Source organism: Pinus tabuliformis, chromosome 6, assembly GCF_031772625.1.
Source record: "Pinus tabuliformis cultivar Carrire ecotype Pingquan chromosome 6, CPIR1, whole genome shotgun sequence".
NCBI lineage: Eukaryota > Viridiplantae > Streptophyta > Pinopsida > Pinales > Pinaceae > Pinus > Pinus tabuliformis.
Window position 1 is genome coordinate 65677867 of NC_142292.1, and position 21064 is coordinate 65698930.

General features: G+C 38.1%; 1 protein-coding gene across 4 annotated transcripts in view; it reads right to left on the minus strand.

Moving 5' to 3' along the window:
* The window catches only part of LOC149257251 (uncharacterized), a 196678-nt gene that overhangs the window by 75252 nt on the left and 100362 nt on the right, over positions 1 to 21064 (minus strand). For all 4 annotated transcript variants that reach the window (XR_016256694.1, XM_089413839.1, XM_089413837.1 and 1 more), the window contains exon 3: positions 39 to 223. Coding sequence is in view for 3 of the 4 variants with exons in the window: in XM_089413839.1 (XP_089269965.1) it covers positions 39 to 223 (185 nt within the window). In the remaining variant the exon portion in view is untranslated. The remainder of the gene's footprint in view (positions 1 to 38; positions 224 to 21064) is intronic.

Sequence of the window (21064 nt, forward strand, 5' to 3'; positions counted from 1 at the left end):
GCAGAACATATATTCTATTAGATGATTACAAACATTACCCTCCTCAGAGCGCCTTGAAGATATAATAGGAGGTACCACCTCTGCATCATCATTCTTCCTAAATCTCCGTTTGGTTTTTTCACTCTTGGCATCTTCCTTATTAAACTCGGTATCCACACTTTTACCAAAATTGGTATCCTCCATGAACTTTACATCGTCTGCTTTCTGTTCCTTAAGGTTCTTGCTGCAAATCAACAGAGCCCAAAGAATGCACATATCAATAATCATACACATTAACATGTGTAGTCAAATTTCTCCACAGAAAATAAAATTATGATATTAATTAGGAAAAATTCAACTCCCATAAACTCAATCTTCCACAAGCAACAAAACAATATGAAAGTGCAGACAAAAAGTAGATTCCTATTAAGAACTAACGTAATAAGAAAACGCAGATAATTACATATGTTAAAACAGTGTTCATGCATTACATATCAAACTATTTAATGTATATTGACCAAGAGAAGGTCCATGGGGTCTTAGATAGATGGTGATTGGGTGCGCTGTTAAGGCACTCCTAGATGTTAAGCCACCGGTTCAATTCCCTGCCCTATTCAGGTGTTATTCTTGACCATGACCATGATGTAGCCTCACCAGTGCCGAACTTATACAAACAAAAAAATTATTGACCAAGCGAGGAATGAATTCAAAACAGCACAGTGCATGCTGCATAGTAATCATTTGAACTTTCTGCAGATGTAAAATTACCAGAGCAATAATGGAATTTGACCAGTAGGAAGGAATTGTTCAACGCACACATTTTATGCAGAACCCAGTGCAGAAGTATTTGGTGGCTGGAATGGAAAACTTCCCCTGCATGGAAGGGAAAACTAAGCTGGTGTTGCCCTTTACCTTATGATAATGACCTGCCATATCACTTTTGGGAACAGACATAGGCTTACCCCGAAGGCCGACCGACACCAGTTTCAAAAGGGCAACTTCTATCTAAAATGCAAAGAACTTTGTCAAAGATTCACTCTTCACACTGAATACACAATATTTCAAGTGAAAGTATCTACTGTTCTTCGAGGATATTTTTAATGCTAATGCATTTACCTTATAGGGTAACAAGCTCACAACCGCTTTGGTAACATGTTAAATTTCAAAAGTAATAGAAAAATGAAAGAGCATCCCCCATCACTCAGACCTAAAATGTCTCTTCGTTTATCATATCATATATGTTTATAGTATAACAGTGTGACAAAATTACAGAATGATGGTGAAAATGGACCTTTGAATTCATAAAATATAGTAAGTGATCAAAATTATAAACAATGGAAAAAAAAAATCATACAAGGCGCATAAAAATATCCTGTTGGTAAAAAAGTTGTTAAAACGTATGAAACATATTTTCAGTGCTCATCATTTGTGAAACCTTATCCTAACTAAACTCAGTTCATGCAAATTGTGTTCATGTTTTATTTCCTCAAAAATTGCATACAAATGATGGACTAAACTAATTTCCACAATTTTGTCCTTCCGCACAAAGATGTAATAGATGCTGATATGGCACTGCTGACATAGAATGCAATAAATGAAATGGCCATTATTTTATAACAGTTGCCAATGGGTTGAGATTCAGTAGTAAAGGCAGCAGCATGGCAGGCCGCCCACCAAGATTCAATTCCTGAAAGACACAAATAAGCAATTGACGCCAAATGCAAGTCCTTGGTGATTTTAAAGGAAGATTACCCCACTACCATGGCAGCTGAACCAAACAGAAGAGCTTGTGTTGATGTTTCACCCCTTGAGGGTTATTTTGCCCACACAAGTAGACAACTTGTGGTGCCTGACCTGTTCAGACCTGTTATCCCTCATGTTGCATCAGGATTTGATCCAGATTGAGGACCCTACCCAAGTAGGCTGCATGTAGAGGATGGTAACTTGATGCATGTTTTCTCATTGACCATCATTGTTCGAGGCATTGTCACATATTTGGAGGCATTCAAGTTTCAACACCATCTAGAATGTGGGGTTAGTTACCCACCAGCCTGTGGGTAACCAGCAGGGGAAATTTTTCCTCATTTGATCCAGCTTGCCAGCCATATCCATTGATAACCACTGTCAGTTGCCTCTAAGCTACTCTCTGGTCAGTGATTTATTTCATCTAGCCAATTCACCTGATGAAGATAGGTCTTCAATATGAGGCATGCTAACCATTTCTGTATTCAAGTGCATTCATTTAATGGTTAAAGTCATTCTAGTATGGATCAAGGGTTAAATTGGATAACTGTCCGCTTTTGACTGTGTTGCCACCTAATCCACACGTGGGCTAATGTGGAGAAAATCTTTAATCCACTTGGTGTGGCCTTGGTGGCAAGTCTCGAGTTGAGTTTCTGTCACTCAATTCTTAACTCCTCCGACTAGGGTAACTCCTAGAGAAGCCAAAGGGGGTGAACCATATGAGAAAGAAAACTAAGAAAACTAAGGCTTTGAGTAAGCTATAGCAAATAAGAAATGTTAATCTAGGAGCTAATTGAATTACTCAAGAATACATTCACCATCAATATATAATTCACAGCATATGAAAGATAGATAAGCAAATAATCACATTCACCATCAATGTTCAAAATGAGCAAATAATCAAATGACAGGAATGAGTAACAAAAGACCAAGTGCCCAAAGTAGATTGCTGAAAGTAAATGCCTGTGCTTGAAAATGAAATGCCAAAAGTAAATATTGCATGGAAATAAATCTGGCAAATGAAATGATAACCCAATGTTGAATGTTGTAGGAAATATTGTGATGAGTGTTCTTGGTAAATTTTAATAAATTAGATTTCACTTGGATTTAGATCAATTAGTGCAGCGAATATGTGGTGATGCATGTGATGAACAATGAAAATAAATCTAATCTAATGTGTGCTTCCCTTCCTACCTTTATCCTTTGAATGGGTTTCAGAGGGTTGCAAGGAGATCCAACAGGAGGAAGCTAGCTTCAATGGCTCCCCTGATTTCACAAGTCAACCAATTGCAAGGAGATCCAACACTAGGAGAATCTAGCTCCTAGCTTGATCTCACAAGGCAAACTTTACCTTCCCCCAATCTCACAATAAATGGTAGACTTGGTTTTCCCTAATTAAACTAAGTCACCAAAAAACCCTTTTTGGTCATGTGTAAGTATCAAGCTAGGCCTGCAATGACGGAGAGCATGATAGAGCCTAATGGGATTCATTACTTTGCAAAATTTAAATACAATCTAAAGCATAAAACAAAATCTTATCTATGGAAATCTACTATAATGTTTTGTGGTGTTAAGTTAATTTTAAACCCAAAAGAAGCATGCCATGAAAATGAATCAAGACATAAGAGACCCCCAATGGGTAGGGGGATTGGGATGCCTAGGAGACTCTTCTAGCTCCCTCAAGATTACAATTTTTTGTTCGGTGATGGTATCCCTTATGAAAGAAGGGAGAAAGGATGGTTTGTAGAGTTGCAATGGTGGAAGAAATGCTTGTTTTACAAAGGGAGTAGTGTGAGGTTCCTTCCAGGTGCTTGGATGCTTCAATTTGAACAAATTTTGACAACATCTCCCCTTGTAAATTCACGACCTGCTAAAAACCAGCAAATGAATCAATGTGAAAAGTGCTCAATATGCTTTTGGAACAATCGCAGTTTGTTAGTACAAAAGCACAAAAATATTACAAGTAAAATGCTAATGAAATGAAATGAAATTCTTACTCTAAGACAACCAAGAAGAGCTGAGTTTAATCAGCTTTTATTGGCTGACTTCTTGTTATTAGGACAGCAGCAAATATGAGCCTTTAACTTGCTAGATTTATCAGTGAAACTCTTAGAAATCATACCAAGAAATATTGAGGAGAAATTTAGAATTGTATATGAAAAGAGAAGAGAGAGATATTGGGTCTTCAAGGCACTTGGAGACGCTTAGTGCTATGTGGGAATAAAGCTTCTTTTGAATGTTGAAGATTGGTACTCCAACCAAGGAGAACTCCAAGTCTTCAAGCTTTGACGAAGCTGCAACTTACTTAGGATCTTGCCAAGAAATTAGTAATCATAGGTCAAGTTTGCATAATGAAAAGGAATAAACATCATATTCAACTGAGAAACACTTGTGAATTCCAATTCCAAGAACACAAACTAACAAGAAGACAAACAACTATTAAAATTTGGGTACCAGAGGACAAGTGGTTCCCTAAGGCTTTGATCTTTGGCTTAGGGAAAAGTGTCCAAATTTATCTGTACTTTTCTCCTAAAGTGACTTTATAAGTGGTAAAGTCAATTTAATTTAAAAGTGACTTTATAAGTGGTAAAGTCAATTTAATTTAAAAGTGACTTTATAAGTGGTAAAGTTACATTCTAATTTAAAGGTGAGAAAGTGAAAAAGTGACTATGGAAATAAAAGGCTAAGTGGGTCTTTATTTAAGTGGGTGAGTTAAAAAATAGAAAGTGAGAATTAAATGCAAATTTATTCTCATCTCTAGATCTAAATGAATCTCAGCGATTAGATTTTAGCGTAACCCAAAAGGTCATTTAGAGAATAAAATGAGAAGAAAAGAGGAAAAGATCAATTCATTCTTTCATGAGCATTTGAGAGAAAGAGAAGAAAGAGCAAGGAGAAAATTTCTGAGCAGTGAGGAAGTGAAGGAGAACAGCAAGAATACATTTCAGCAATCTAAGCAGCAGCGTTTATTGGCACGCATCCCAAGGCAAAATCGTACAGCATGAGAAAGGCACAAATATCGAGGAAGAGGGACAACACAGAAATCAAGGAAGAGGGACAGCAGCAAGGGCACGAATTTCAAGGCATATTTGGGCACAAATTTTGAGGCAGTCATACCACTGAAATCTGTACAGTTCGTACAACAAGTTTTGGGCATGTTTTTCGAGGTTGGTCGTACAGCATTTAATGTTGTTTTATTGCTGGAAAATTTTTGTTTTGGTTGTTTGCTGATTGGCATGATTTTCAAGGCAGAGTTCAAGAACGAAAATCAAGATAAGTTGTAATTTGTGGTTGCCGAAATTTTTACTGTGTATTTCAGTTTCTCTGTAAAAGAATTTTCAGAAATAAAGAAGAGCTCTCAAACTAGTTTTCTCCAAGAGTTGTAGGGGATTTTTCCAAGGTCACATTGACCAAAAATCACTGTATTATTTTCTGTGTTAGGCTATCATAATTTTGCTGTGTTTTATCTCTGCAATTTCAGCGGTTGTAAAATCTCTAAATTTGTGTTTTCAAAAAATTATTGTCATTTCCAGATTTTAGAATTTTTATCATGCTTGGATTTAAAACTAAATGCATGGAGTGATAAGAAAAACTGATAACCGGAGTGGGGGTTGAACTTTCTTCAACAACAACCAAGACTGTTTGTCTTCTCATTAAGGCCTAGAATACAAATCCAACCCAATACAATTGAAACAACACAAAATTATTGTTGTTGCACAAACTAGCAGGCCTAGTATATAGGCTAGAGCTAGATGGCACAACAAGAAGTTGGGACAAAGGCCCACTGTCACTACAGCCTATGTCCCCTTCTCTTCTCGGATTTTTATCGACGGGAGGAGTCCCAGTATCCCTCACTTGTGATTAATATGCCTAGACTAGAGTTTAGAGTGAGGCAAGGATGGCTCATTCAATGGAAAGGCTCAATTGAGATCTGAGTTTTGGAAGAAGCTAGGATGGCTTTCCATGAAAAACCCCTTAAAAGAAATATTTTACAAGACCTAGGGTTGAGGCATTTGACGAGATAAGGGTTCATCTGAGGTCAAGATAGTCAAGAGAAGAGGTTTCGAATGATATGCTACTAAGGTACAAACCTTCAAGAAATCCCTAAGTTAAAGGGTAGCTTCAAGGGTTCCCACTTGGTACGATAACTAGGGTATCAAATAAAATGAAATTCCACAATTGGAATTCGTTCAAGACGTGAGGATGCCTAGAGGAGAGCCTAAGCAACAATCCTATCCAAACAGAATTCAAAATGCACTCTCCTAGAGGATTTCGCACCAAGCCTTAGAGAGACTCCCTTAGGCTTGAGGGACGAGGAAAAGGAGAGAGAAGAAGGTGAAGAAAGAGAGATTTGTCAATGAGAAGGTGATCACAAAGGATTTCAAGACCAGTTCCTGCCTATTGGGAAAAATGGAGTCAAGAATTACTTAGATTTGATGATTTCACTCTTCAAGGAGACCTAATGTAGCTTCACTAACCCTAGAGGAGGCAGCTTCATAGCTACAAAAGAATTTTATACTTCGTTGTCAATATTTGATGGAGTTTCAAGGTTGCAATATGCAAGACTAACCCCTAGGAACATTCATTCATCATTGTCCATGAGTAATGCATGCAATACTTCCAAAAATTTTAATGTTCTCACAATTTCACATTAACTAGGGCACATTAAAGATCATGAAATGACATTCCATACATTAGACATTAATCAATGTAAAATATAGCATCAAAAGGTACTTACAAGACAATGAGAATATATCCATCCATCAACATTGCAAAAAGAAGCTCCAAGAAAAGATAGCGAAATTTTCAAATGTCAAAATGCATCCAAACATCTAAAAATTCGTCCAAAATCGCAGGTCCAAGTTTCTCAGCAATAGAGATAGAAATCCAAGTAATGATGAAATACAAATGAGGCTCTCCTTTATTTATATGAGCCTCTACAAGTTCGAATTAGCCTAATGAACCCCTAAATTTACTTTAATGTGAAAAATAACAATAACTTTGGTGACAAGCCCACCAAATAGCTCAAATGTGTAAAATAAGCCTTCCTAATGAAGCCGAAATGATAAAATAATGGTGCAAAGGGTCGTTGGAAGGCCAAGATGAGTCCTCAATGTGCCATGATGAAGAGAAGGGCTCCATAAATGATGATCAAGGGGGTGGCCCCTTGATTTCCAAGCAAAAACATCCTGTGGTGCTCCCAAGTGGTTGTGGGGCACAAGCAATGGTCTCATGGGCTCCAAATGGCTCCACAACAAGTTGATGCTCCATCAATGAGGGCTAGAAGATGACACACAACCTCCCATGTCTCTTCGGAAAAGACAAAACCTCATCTAGGCTCTGGATCAGCTGCCAAGTGTCAGGTGTCAATGTGTGGTCGGCTAGGCAACGTGGTCCAAGTGCATCATCATCTTTGTATGACTGGGGCTCAAACAAGCAATGTGTGGTACTGAAGAGGCCCATGGTGTGGCAATCAATGCTTTGCTATAGTGGACGTTCATGGCTCTCAATGCTCACCCTACAAGTACCATTACGACCCTCTGGAAGGCTTAGACCCTGTATAGGAAGACCAAGTCCAAGATGAAGACCCAGCCGCAATCCTGTAGAAGATCCAATGCGTCTCCTCACCTTCCAATACAATTAATCATTAGTGCAATTGAGTAAATAAGCTTGCTAATTAAGGGAAGAAGTGGACACTTCATAATGGCATGCCCTTCCAAATGGGCTTTAAAATGTACAGGTGTTACCTTGCTCGTCAAGAGAGGTTAATGAAGGACCCTATTAAGTGGTTTCAACCTCTAAGGGGGTGACAGGTCCATGGTACATCCATCAAATGGCAGGGGTCATGTGAAATAATGATGGAACAAAGTGGGGGCAAGAGGGAAGGCTCCAAGCCACATGCCATGGTACAAGGGTAGCTATAATAAAGGAGGCCCACACCTTGGGTATATGAATGTAGGAGGGAGCAATCGTGGTACATGAGTTACCCTGACCTTTGTTTTTCCACCCTTCTTCATATGCCTTTTTCCTTTTATTGATTTTTCTTCCTTTTACTACTCGGGGCTCCAGGGGATGAGAGCATGATGCATATGATGTAGCAATGATTACCCCCTCAAGGTTGGGCAGTTCATCGCCCACCAAGGGTTGGGACAATCATGGGTTCCTTGAGGATGCAGGTGGCACTCATAGGAGCCCTAGGGACCATGGGGATGGCCATAGTGGTAGGGGGCAGAGCTCATGTTTGGCTTTTGCGCACACGCTAAATTTTTATGTCCCAACCATCTTTTGCATTTTGTGGGACATTTCTTTTCTTAAGTGGCCAAATTATGCTTTTAACTTTCTTTTTAGCTGCATCAACCTCCAGGGAAATCGTTCCAGGCCCAACCTAGAGTGTCGACAAGGGGAAGGGGAGGCTAACACCTTGTGGACCTAATGGACAAATGTGGACCCAGATGAGGAAAAATGTGAAAAGGGACTTGAAATGAGCTTAGGCGAGTGAGATATATGGTATCGGGAAGTGGTACCACTCAACCAAAATTAGGGCTTCCCATGTAATGCCACTCCTAAAGCTAGTATCCAATAGAGGAGATCCCACGAGATTAGGATACAAGGTTAACCCCCAAATTGAGGTAAGGGAACAAGAGTACAATCAAAGTCCGTTGTTTCCGCCGAATCCCCCCACTAATCCATGTCCAAATGTGGCTAAGAAAAGCAAGCATAAACACCCAATTACATAATGAAAAGTCATACCTTCTGGGTTGGAAGGCCCACCTTCAAACATACAATCATAACAAATGAGTGAGGGCACAATGTTTGGCTCAGGTGGCGAAGAATAATGTCACATCAAGCTATCTGGTGGCTGCAAGGGGTTGTTGGTTGCCGGCTGAAGGCAAGTCTAGGAGAAAAATTCTCCTATAAGGGTCACCCACTGGTGGTGGGTAATAGTTACCTCATGAGCACTCTAAGCAAACAACACCATAAGCCTTCAAAGCCTTCTTTTATTAACCAATGGTAGAACAATTACAAAGTAGCAGCAATTCCCCAAACTCTCAAGCTTCAATACTCCTTCACTCAAAAGAGGAGCCTTCAATTTATAACAAAGGAGGGAGAAGATCCCAATGATTTGATGATCGCAAGGCAACGAATGAGTTCCCAAGTGTCAAGGATGAGTTGCCAAAAGAGGGTTGTGTAGAACCCAAACTAGAACCCTCTGGGATAAAAGGCATATTTGTGGGATATAGTGAGTCATCCAAAGCCTACAAAGTTTATATACCTGGTCAAAGAAAAATTGAGGTGAGTTGGGATGTCACCTTCCATGAAGAAACAGCGTTCAGAAAGTCAAAAGAACTTCAGCTTCAAACCGAAAATGAGCCTACCTCTCCTTTTGTTGAAAGTTCAGGGTCAAGGAGTTAGAGGGAGAGAAACCAAGATGATCCCATGGACCATGACTTGTCTCTTGAGCCTACTGAAGTCCTAGAACAATCTCTTGAAGAAGCTCTAGTTAAAAGAAAACCATCTTGGGCTAGGGAAATTCTACAAGAAGCAGAAAAGATAGTTGCTCCCAAAGGCACATTCAGGGAGAGCAAAAGACCTCACAGGTATGGTGGTTATGTAGCACTTGTCAGCAACTTAAAAGAATCTGAACCTTCTACTTTTGATGAAGCAAATAAATTACAAGTCTGGAAAGATGCAATGCTCGCAAAATATAAATCTATAATGAAGAATAATGTATGGGATATTGTTCCAAGACCTACTGATAAATCAGGTGTTTCATCTAAGTGGATAAACAAGATTAAACATGTTGCAGATGGTAACATTGAAAAGTTTAAGGCAAGCTTTGTTGCCTACGGTTTCACCCAAAAGGAAGGCATTGATTATCACGAGACATTTGCGCCAGTGGCAAGGTATACTTCTATTCGTACAGTCATTTCTTTAGCCTCTATATTTGGTTGGAAGTTACATCAAATGGATGTCAAAACAATTTTTCTAAATGGAAATGTAGAGCAAGAAGTTTATGTTGAATAGCCAGAAGGCTTTATTTTGCATAGCAAAGACTCACATGAATGCAGGTTGTTTGGTAATTTAATTGATGTTTAAATTACTTACACAAAATTATCAACCAGGACTAGTAAATTGATGAAATGTATGTACACTGTATGTGCTATTCTTTGTCACTTATTAAATGCCTAAATCAATTTGAGTTATCAAGATGCACATGTTTCTCTATGGATATATAAATAAACAAATTGCTCATATCAAATGTAATCAATTCTTCTCTCTTTGCTTAAATAACAATTTCATCCTACTTAAAAGAAACTTCAAACTTGCTTCATAAGATCACACTCACACTTGTTTGAAATAAAATCACTCACACACTTGTTTAAAGTAAAATCACACTTGTTGTAATGAAAATCAAACACACTTGCTTAAATGAAAATCATTCTTGAAAATTACATTCATTCAAATGGAAATCACACTTGCTTGAATAAGAATCATAACCCACACTTGTTTGAATGAGAATCACACCTGTACTTAAATAAAATCACTCTTCAAATCGTACTCATAAATAAATCTATCTCTATGAAAACTGTGATTAAAAACTACTACAATATAAAGCTTAAATTCCTACTGCTATTTTGAATTAAGCTCTATCCATATGCATCTGAGATCTCTCCTTTCCTAATCAATAAAATGATTAGTAAAACAATTTCAAATCTATATCTAAAAATCAAAACCTGAATACTTGAATGAATCGACAAAATCTAAAGGAAATTTGTGCGGAAATACTAACTGTAAATAAACAAAATCCTTACTGTCTCAAGGGGGCCCTCCTACAAGAAGCAGACAACGTTATAAAGCTTTCACAAAATGATTATTCACGCATTGGAACGCATAGCAAGCAATGGAGTTGAAACAGAGTTTTTATATCAAAACAGAGTACTTCACAAATACAATTATCATCTTGTTTAGCTATGCTAAGAGGCATATTTATAAAACCCTTATGCAATAAATGTTTTTAGAGCTTTACGCCTATGCTAATCAACATCAACTATAATTATCCTAAGAGATAAGATATCGTAATCTTATTCATGATTTTCTAACAACGTAGCAAATCATGAAACGGAAAATTTGCATCTCGCTCGCTTGATCTGCGCCTTCCACGTCGTTTGACTTATCCTTTGACTGGACTGATAAGGTGCCTTTTTCATTGATCCAGCTTCTGCAAATAGGAATGAATCATTGTCCTCATTATTTTCCAGCTACCCATGTGCCATGTTTCTCAGATGGAGCTCCGCAACCTATCGAACCTTGGATCTAGTTGCAGAAACTTTTATCAGCTGCAGAATCACTGTAATTCAGTAGCTTAGGTAGATATTAAGTCAAATAATAAAGACAAATGACACTTATGAAATATATGATGATTATATACCTGTTATGCTTCAACCTTGTAAATTGATACCTAGATTGTAACTTATCAAGGTCAAAAAGAAAGGATTAAGGTGGAAAAAAGAGTGTCAAAAAGAAGCAATTCTGGGGTTCAACACAGGGTAAGGAAGGATGTGTACAGACTTAAACAAGCTCCTCTATTTGTAGTGCTATATGTTGATGATCTCTTTGTGACAGGAGAAAACCGCTTAATAGAGTGGTGTAAAAAGGAACTAACAGAAAGATTTGAAATGAAAGATCTTGGCCTTATGCATTACTTGGGTTGGAAGTCCGGCAGAATAAAGATGGTATCTTTCTGGCTCAGGGAAAATATACTATGGACATCCTAAAGAGATTTGGAATGTTTGAATGTAGGTCAATGGCCACACCAATGATCACCAACCTCAAGAAACTACATGACTCAGACACAGGATCAGATTTAGTGGACCCCACTATGTACAGGCAGCTAATCAGCTCCTTGTTGTATCTAGCTCATACTCAGCCTGATATATGTTATTCAATGAGTGTGCTAAGTCAGTTTATGGCCGAGCCTAGACAGAGACATTGGGTTGCTGCGAAGCATATTCTGAGGTATCTGAAAGGGACCATTACCTATGGTCTAAGTTACTCTTCCAACAGTGGTATTTCTTTGCATGGTTATGCAGACTCAAACTGGGCTCGAAGTCCAGTAGACAAGAAGAGCACAACAGGTTATAGTTTCAGTCTTGGATCAGCCATGATTTCTTGGTCGAGTAGAAAACAGGGGTCCATTGCCCATAATACAACAGATGCTGAATATATTACAGCAAGTGATGCATGCAAGGAAGCATTGGGGCTCAGGAAGTTGATTTTTGGGTTGTATAAAACTCGGCTGGAGACTATAGTCCTCTTTTGTGACAACCAAAGCTGCATAAAACTAGCTGAGAATCTAGTGTTCCATGAAAGAATGAAGCACATAGACTTGAAGTTTCATTATGTAAGAGATATGGTCCAAAGGAAAACATTCAAGCTACAGTACATAGCAACACAAGAGTAGGTTGCAGATATTCTGACCAAGCCTTTGCCAGTAAAACAGTTTGGGCACCTAAGAGGCAAGCTTGGAGTTGCGAAGAATGCCTCCCTCACTGAGAGGGAATGTTGAAAATAGCAGCATCGGAAGACATTCTCCAATGAGTGGCCTTAAATGGCCACCCTAAGGCTAGCCAGGGAAGATTTGGAGAATCAATAAATCCTGTGTGTCACTGCAAAAGTCAAGGCGAAGATAGAAGCCTTGTGAGATTTGACAAGAGCCAGGATGAAGGAGTTGATAGTGCATGCCTCGTGAGCCATGTGCAAAATCCAAGGCAATGTTTTGTGAGCTCTTTGAGCAATAGTCAAGACTAAGTCTAGCAAGAGTCAAGACGAATGAAGAAGTCCTGCGAGCAATTCGATGACCGGTCCAGTTCTGATAACATTGGTTGGGGCAAGTAAGGTTCTACAAGTAGAAGATAATGTCCTCGTACCAATCCAATTGTTCTAACCTCTAAATTTTTGAAGACACTAACAGCTCCAGCGAGACATTCTAATAGACAATCCCCAATGCCTTCTCGTTCCCTTCTATTAGCATCTGAGCTAGACCCTATCCTTTGACTAGCTTGCTGGATTTTATTTCTAAGTCATATTCCTGAATTTTTGTAACCTACCTAGGTTTGAGCCCTAAGCAATCTTACTGTTGAATGAGGGACTGTTGAGGTAAGTTAATTACCTATCATTTAATTGTCAACCCGGGGGTTTCGTAAAACTTGCGAAGCATACATGCATTGTATATGCTAGAAATTAACTTTCAATTTAGATCAATCTAACTATGAAACCAAATTCACTTATTCTAATTCAGCACTCAATTCAAAAGAAATCTTAATCTTTCAATCTTGCAAGAACTGAAAAGCACACCACTATTTCAGAAATGAAAGCAAAAACAATCATTCTTAACCTCTCACACAGAAAAAGATATGAAAGCAAGTAAAAACAAATGCTCTTAACTTCTAGGTAGAAAGCAAATAAAAACAATCACTCTTAACCTCTCACACAGGAAAAGATATGAAAACAAATAAAAACAAATGCTCTTACCTTCTAGGTAGAAAGAAAATAAAAACAATCACTCTTAACCTCTCACATAGGAAAAGATATGAAATAAATAAATTTTAATCTATGAAAGCAATAAATCTCACACATTGTAGGTGGCCAATCCAAAAGCATGAGAGATAGCAAGTTGAAAGGCTCCAAATGCAAGCATAACCAAATCAAAGTGAACATCACTCATGAGCATGGTGCCAAATCCAAATTCTATATTCAAAACATGAACATTTCCCTAACTTTACACCTGCCTTTCAAAGGAGAAGGCTCTCCTATTTATACAAAAACATAAGAAGCTACCTCATTAATGGAGGTCCATTATTCTCTCCCTAGATCCCTAGAAAATCTCAAAGTTACAATTCAAATAGGTAATGATGAGACACATATCCTCTTTGACCTTTATCCAAATCTTCATCCATATCTTGAAGATAATTCGAATTTGAGTATTGGAGGCCACATAAAGGTGCTTGGAAGCTTCCAAATGACTTACACATGTCATGAAACTCAAGCCACTTTTAAGTATTAGCAAGTATATGTCATTTTTCTAAATTTTAACCATTTAATTCACTTATAATACTAGAAATCATTAACTTTTGGAAAACACAAAGGTAACCCATATAATTATGAAAATGGAGGCTAATGAAAGGTTATATGGTCATGGAGTTGTGACATGTGAGTGAAATGGTGGTGATAAAGGTGAAAGTGGATGATATTTTGAATACATTTTGGAGACTCTACATTCCCCCCAACTGACGTTATTGCATGTCCTCATGCAATCTACTGCATTGCTTAATCATGATTTGCTTTTGAATGAGCTTGGCTTATATCATATGTCCTTAAACTTTGCATTTGATAGTATTTGACAATTTTATTTCGTTTTGCAAAGTATTCCTTGTCATACATTGAATTGCAACATGTTTGGTTGGTTCTTGTGTGACAACCAAATCTTAATTGGTATTGGTTCTTGTGTTTCAATACCTTGTTTCTTTTTGTTGCAACAAGATTCATTGAACATGTTTAAGAATGCATAAATCAGCCATATAATATGCTCATCATTTAGGCATTTATTTGCAAATCACATAACTTTTGAACCATGATGCAATCATAATGATTAGGACAAGTATGTTAGGATGAAATGAAGTGATATGGATGTGATAATAAATGGATGTCCCTTCCCCCCAACTAAAGGTGTTTATGATCTTTTCAAATGAGAAAGGAAATATGGTGAAGTATTTTCCAAAAATTATAACTTCAGTATTCAAGGAATTCTATGATTAAAAGCTAGAAAATAGCATACTTTTACTTACCTAGGAAGTGGACAAACTGTGCATATGTAGAGAAGTTGTAGTTGTTGTTGGATCATGGAATAGAATGTAGACTTTCCTCTGCTTCTTGGTTGCATAAATAGTGGATGAGGTGATGAAAGTGGATTCTTGATTGCTGCTGCTAAATCTGTTGTATCTACTGCAAAACATTGAATGATATAGTCTTCACCTGCTACAAAACCGGATGGTACAACTCTAGTCATGCGAATGAATGTGTTTCTATCAAGCATGAAGAGAAGTCATTGGATTACCGGCCATTGATGAATGTCGTTAACCAATGCGAGGCAAACTCGTCATTAATGTCAACGAGTGCCAAAGTACCTAAGTACATCTTGCAAAGTGCAAATAGATGAGCTGATGTCGAGCCACCTGCAAGATCCAACGATCAAAGGACATTGATGTATTCCCATGATTGTCAGCGAGAGAACTTTTCATTGATGCATACAAGCCACAAGGTACTAATAAGGACTCTAGCCTTAAACCTAGATAATGTGTTGATGTCGATAGGCCAAGACTTGTTAGAAGGGAGGCTTTAATGAATCCCTCCATCATCTAACGCTAGTATGAAATGATGATTTTGGAAGGACTATGAATGAAAAAATTTGCAGTGGATCAAAGTTTATTTAATGGAAAGGAAAATGACAAGAGGGTAAACAAGCGAACGGAAAGCAAAAGGACAAATCAACATGTAAGCAAGTTGAATGTCTCTATGAATGGAAATTATAGAAATGTGAATGGAAAATGTAAATGGAAAATGTGAAGAAAACATGCGACTCTTTGCAAGGAAAATGGTGATGACGATGCTTAGCAAAAATGCTTGGATAGCTTGTGAATTTGGAAAAGATAAATGATGGCATTTATGGATGATAGAAATGGATTCAATTGGTTTATGTTTCTTGAAATTGATCATAGAAAACCAACCATGCATAAATTGGCTTCCTTCAATTCTCTGATTGCCCTGGAACCTGAAAACAAACATGGCACTAACACTGCAACAAACGTGAGTGTGTTCAAAGAGAAGTGATCAATTTCTCTAGGTACATACGAAAAATTTGCGTAATTGACAGGTCCATGACGTGTTTTTATTTCAAATAGTTAGTTGATAATAAATCCAATTTCAAAAAGAAAACAATTTCCTCAATTTATGTTTGAATCATAGCATTTCATAAAGATAAAGAAATATTATTTGTGAAGCTTAATGATTCATGCAAAAGAATCCTCAATAAAAAATTCAACAATCGATCTTGCAGATAAAGCGCCTTCATAGTTCTTTTTTCTTGCATCACGCTTGAAAACATAATCATTAGACAAAACCAATAAATTTTGATCATGATTTTCTGATTAGAATGCATTGTTGACAAGTAAATCATTGACTTAAATACATCGCTGCAGAATTGTGGTACAGCTGCAGAATTGTGGTGTTTCTATAGCTAAAATCTTGAACAGAGAGTTAAGTACACACAGCTATGCATTTTTGTTATGAACAAATAACCAGTCCAATCTTCAAATTGATCAATACTTCTTCCAAAAGAATTAGCAAATAGAATTTTTTTTATATTTTTATTTATTTATTTATTTATTTTATTATATATATATATATATATTATTTCTTGCTTCGACAGGTGTGTTTGAGTGGACCATCACAACAATATTTTTCTCAATTTGCTCCATATTTCGCATCAAAATTTTTCGACAATTTTTCTCATGGCAATTTTCTTGAAAAACAATAAAATATACAATCTAAAAAAAATTAAAGAAATATTCACAAAATGAAATATATACAAAAAAAAATATATGTACAATCAATATACAAAAATACTTTTTCATAAAACATAACATATATAAATATATAAAACACATATATAAACATTACAAAAACATTCTAAAAAAAAAACTTATAATAAAACATAACAAAACACTCTAAAAAACACAACGTAACATAAAAGAAACATAACAAAAACGAAAAAAACAAAATTTTGCCATGTAAAAATGTTTTTTGTGTACTGGGCATGGTAGGGATTCAATCCTCTAATTTCTAAGTAGATTTCTTCACCAGGGTTTCTTTATGCCTTGTTGTTCCTTCTCCTCCTCCTCCTAGTGATAATGTTGGAGCTGTGAATCTGAAGGAAATCAAACGAAATTGTGTACAGCAATCGTGTTCAGAAAATCAGCCAAAACTGAAATCTGCAGTCCGAGCATACTGATGAGCAGTGTAAATAAGGTAGACAGTGCTACAGTCTGATGTAATATAACTTTGAAGTCCCCAGTCAGTTCTCACGGCCTTGTTGAGAAGGTTAAAATCAGCACACGTTGGGACTCCATTAAGGCTATTGTAAGAACACATGATACCACTGGCACGCCCTTCCTGCACACAGCTCTTGAACGGCGGTTGATATGTATCCAACAAGTCTTGTTGGCTAATCACAACATCAAAAAAAATATGCGAGTATGGCCCTTCCAGTTATCCATGTCATAAGTTGTGTAATGCTTGTAGCATGCAGAAGCTCTCAAAGCTTGCCTCAGAGGAGGAATTGAGGAGATCGCCTTGCAACCAATCCATAGATTTAGGATAAGCAAATCACAAATTTGATTTTTTAAACCACTATAGCATCCAAAACCGGACCTGATCCTTGCATGGCGGCAACTGTCTCTGTGCATTAATTAAAAACTGTTTTTTCTCATGCAATTTGCCAAATAAGGCTCCAAAGAACCCCGAATATCTCCCAATCGGTTACGAATTTGCTAAAATTGTTCTTGGGTATTATAATTGACCCTGTTCTAAGAAAAACCCATGTTTTATTTTTCTGATATTTGCTTTAATTTGCTCACAAAATGAGTTTTAAAATAACGTGTCAAAACTGTTATGTGTTTCCTCTGCTTCAGGGTGTTAGTGTCAGTCTTTCCAGCCTTCCTCCAGTGATCAAATATGCTCTTACAAAGTGGTCTCAGAGTGTCAAGGTCAAATTTTGTTATTTCAAAGAGTCTTCAAGCAAAATTTGGTCACTAGGCATTAGGTCTAGGGTTTGCTTTCACTCCTTCTAAAGTTGTCCAAATGTCAGTCCATGTTATCATTCAGCTAAGTCTATCATCATTCATAGGGTTGTCCTCATCATGACAGGTTCCATTGGGTCATTTTACACCTTGTTCATGCTTCAGTTGCGCCTAGGCAAGGTTCATTTCCCTCTCCTAGGGTTTTGGAGGTAAATTCTCTTAGAGGGTCAAATCATCGGAAAAATTTGTATTCTGATGTTCATACACCTTCCCCTATCATTAATGTACCTTATTAAACACTTCCCATCACTAAGATTCCCCAAATTCCTCATTTTTCCACAAACCCTAGTTTCTTGCCACAACTTGGCAATTTTCTAGGCTAGGCCTGTGTTTTGCCCTTTTGGACCCCTTCCCCTCACTCCATCTCTAAGATTCCACTTTCCCTTGCTTCCTAACATCCCTCCCTACTTCCCAAAATTTCCCCAAGAATTTACAAGCCCCTCATCCCCTTCATTTCGCTTCATTTCCACAAAATTCCTCGTTTCACACATTGGGATAAGTTTCACTCAAAAGATGTTTCAAAGCAATCAAAGATGAATTTTGGAAAACTGAGCGAGGTTTTTGTCCACAACATGCCAAAGACGAAAAACCTCCCTCACTTTTTACACAGGTGTCATGGTTTTAGAGAAATGTCAAAAATACAATCGCCTCGGGAGAATTGATGCACCTCTGAAGTGACCTTGGGAAAATCAGGTTTTCTCCTAGCTTGGTTGGCCAAATAACTTTCTTGATGAGTCAAAGGATAACTAGACAAAAATATCTTTCCAATGAGCTATCATGAGCTCAATTTGGAGTTGAGGAAGGCATTCAAAAGTTGACTGCAACAGCACTCTGCCTTGAGGCAGCCTCATTTGGCACATTTTGACCAGTCTTGGGAGATTTGATTTTTGACAAGGCAAATGAACTCCAAATTGAAAAATTCCGGTTGGGTTGGAAAGTAGACTCAAAGACCTTTCCAACGAGCTATCCTGCGCCCGATTTCAACACCGGGAAGGCCTCCGAAAGCCTCCTGCAAAATGCACTATGTGGCGCGCGGCGCGTTGGGCAGGCGCGCGACGCATCAGCGGCGCGCGGCGCATTGAGCAAGTTTTCACAGTGTAAAAATACACTGGCGCGACGCATCAGAGGCGCGCGGCGCGTTGGGCAGGCGCGCGGCGCATACAGCCAACAAGCCCAAAAACTTCAAAATTTTGCTCCAAAATTGCCCAATATGCTTGGATCATCATTTGTACAAGTAGGTAGGGCCTCCATCTCTGTTTTTTTATCCAAGTTTGGTGCTTACTTCATGGTGTTTGATGAATGGTGATTGTTTAAGAAATCAAACCCTACTTCTTCATAATTTCCAAAGCAACAGTGCTAGGGTTATGATTGACAGTTTTGCTACCAAGTTTATCATTCCTCCATCACTCCCTTATTCCATTTGTCCATTCATTTCCTTATTCCCTAAGTTCTTCCACCCCTTAAATTCACATGCCCTAATCCTATACCCACTGTCCCTATGTACCACAGCCCCTTCCTACTTGGCATATTTTGATAATTGAAACAAAAGGCACCAAATTCTCATTTCATACACTTGGCAATTGGAGATAAAGGTACCAATTTCTCATTTTCAACGAGCTGAACATATCATTGGCATAGACTGGTAACACCATGGAGACGGACACCGACACATCATACAACCGAGACAGTGATTCTACCACAGAACTGCATGTACCAGAAGGGCACTAAAATGTCGAAAAAGGGAGGATAGACTTCGAATCTTGGCCGAAGCTTCTTTGGCTGAACATGGCACTTGATTGGGGACCCCCAGCCCAAATTTCAACAAGTTTGGAGAAAATTTTGTCAATTTTGAAATTTTTGGTTAAAAAACAGGTTTTTTGGCTCAACGCGTAGCGCGCTGCGCGCGACCCATAAGATTGGGAGGTCCAAATCACAAATGGCTTGCATTTTTGAATTTGTCATGATGAAATATACCTGCTCAGCTATTGCCAAGGCATTTCATCAAGGTTTGGGTCCCCAAAAGGTCAAAAAACATGCAAAAAAATGACCTCACTGCCCCTTTTTGGACACACAGGAAGCAGCCTTGGAAGAATGCACTTTTGGAGGGGCAAATGGACATCAAATTGGAAAATTCCACTTGAGTTCGAAAGTAGACATCCAGGGCTTTCCAACAAGCCAACCTAAGCTCAATTTGGATGTCGGGAAGTGCCCCAAAAGCAAGTGGAAAGGCGCGCGGCGCATCAGGGTTTTTTTTTGGCACAATTTTCATCTTCAGCTCAGGAAACGAAGCCAATTTGACCAGTTTTGACTTGTGATGGATTTTTTCACTCCTCTTGATGTAATTAATGAAACATGATGTAATTTTGGCACTTTATTACTTGTTCTAGAAGATTCATTCACTAAAAAGTGAAAATTAAATGAATGAATCAGTTTTCTACCTTATAGAGGCAAGTTGTTTTGATTGCCTAGATTGTAGTGCTTTGTTTAGAATTGGTTGAAACAGCTCCTAGGATGATGAGCTCGACCCCTAGAGGCAAGGGAATGAGTTAGCTTGCCTATATTATGTATTTTCTAAGTCATTTTCAGGGTTGGACTCTTGGGGAAAAGGCTTTTGAGACTTTATTGTACATTTTACTTCAGCATTTTGGCAAAGGAAAGACCAGGGTTTTGCAGCACTGTTTGGAATTCTTGTGGCTTTATGTCTTGATGGTGTGCTTCTTTCAGTATTTGTAAGTTTGTTATGTGTATCATTTTCCTTCTCTCATCTTCTGCAATTGAACAAATGAAGTGTTAAGGTAGAATTCATAATCTGTAATGCTCTGCCTTTAAGTTTGTTTGATATCCTATGTTTTCATCTGTTTAAGGAGAACTCTTGAGGTTTTCTTGCTCTCCTTAGCTTCTCACCTGTCTGATCTACCCACCTCATTAGCTTTTAAGGCATCAAACAATTGCCTACCTTGCTCCAATCAGACCTCTGCAGAAACTGTGTCTCATCCCCGCACCCAAAATTGCCTTTCCCTTTGATTCAACAAAAACCCCAAAAAATCACCTTTAAATCTCTGCACTTAATACCTAGCCTAAGATTAGTCACAATTTCAGTCATCTCGAGCCTCATTGATTATATTTTTCCGAGATTGACCCGGAGAGAGCCCTCTCCTGTCCTCGTAGGGCTAGCTACGAGGCTGAGCGTGGTTTGATGTTGCCTTGAGTTTTGCCTTCCTCAGCCTGGGGCAAATTCGAGCGTTAACACAGGGAACTGCTTCTAACGCTAGTGGGTTATATCAAATACAAGAAAATCTGCATTCATATGGTGCAATATGTACGTGCTTTATCACTCACGGCCCAGGTTCTTCATTTGGTGTAACATTTGTAATGGGAAAAACAATTTTCCAGCATTATGTGACCATACGCAACGGTGGAAGATGCCT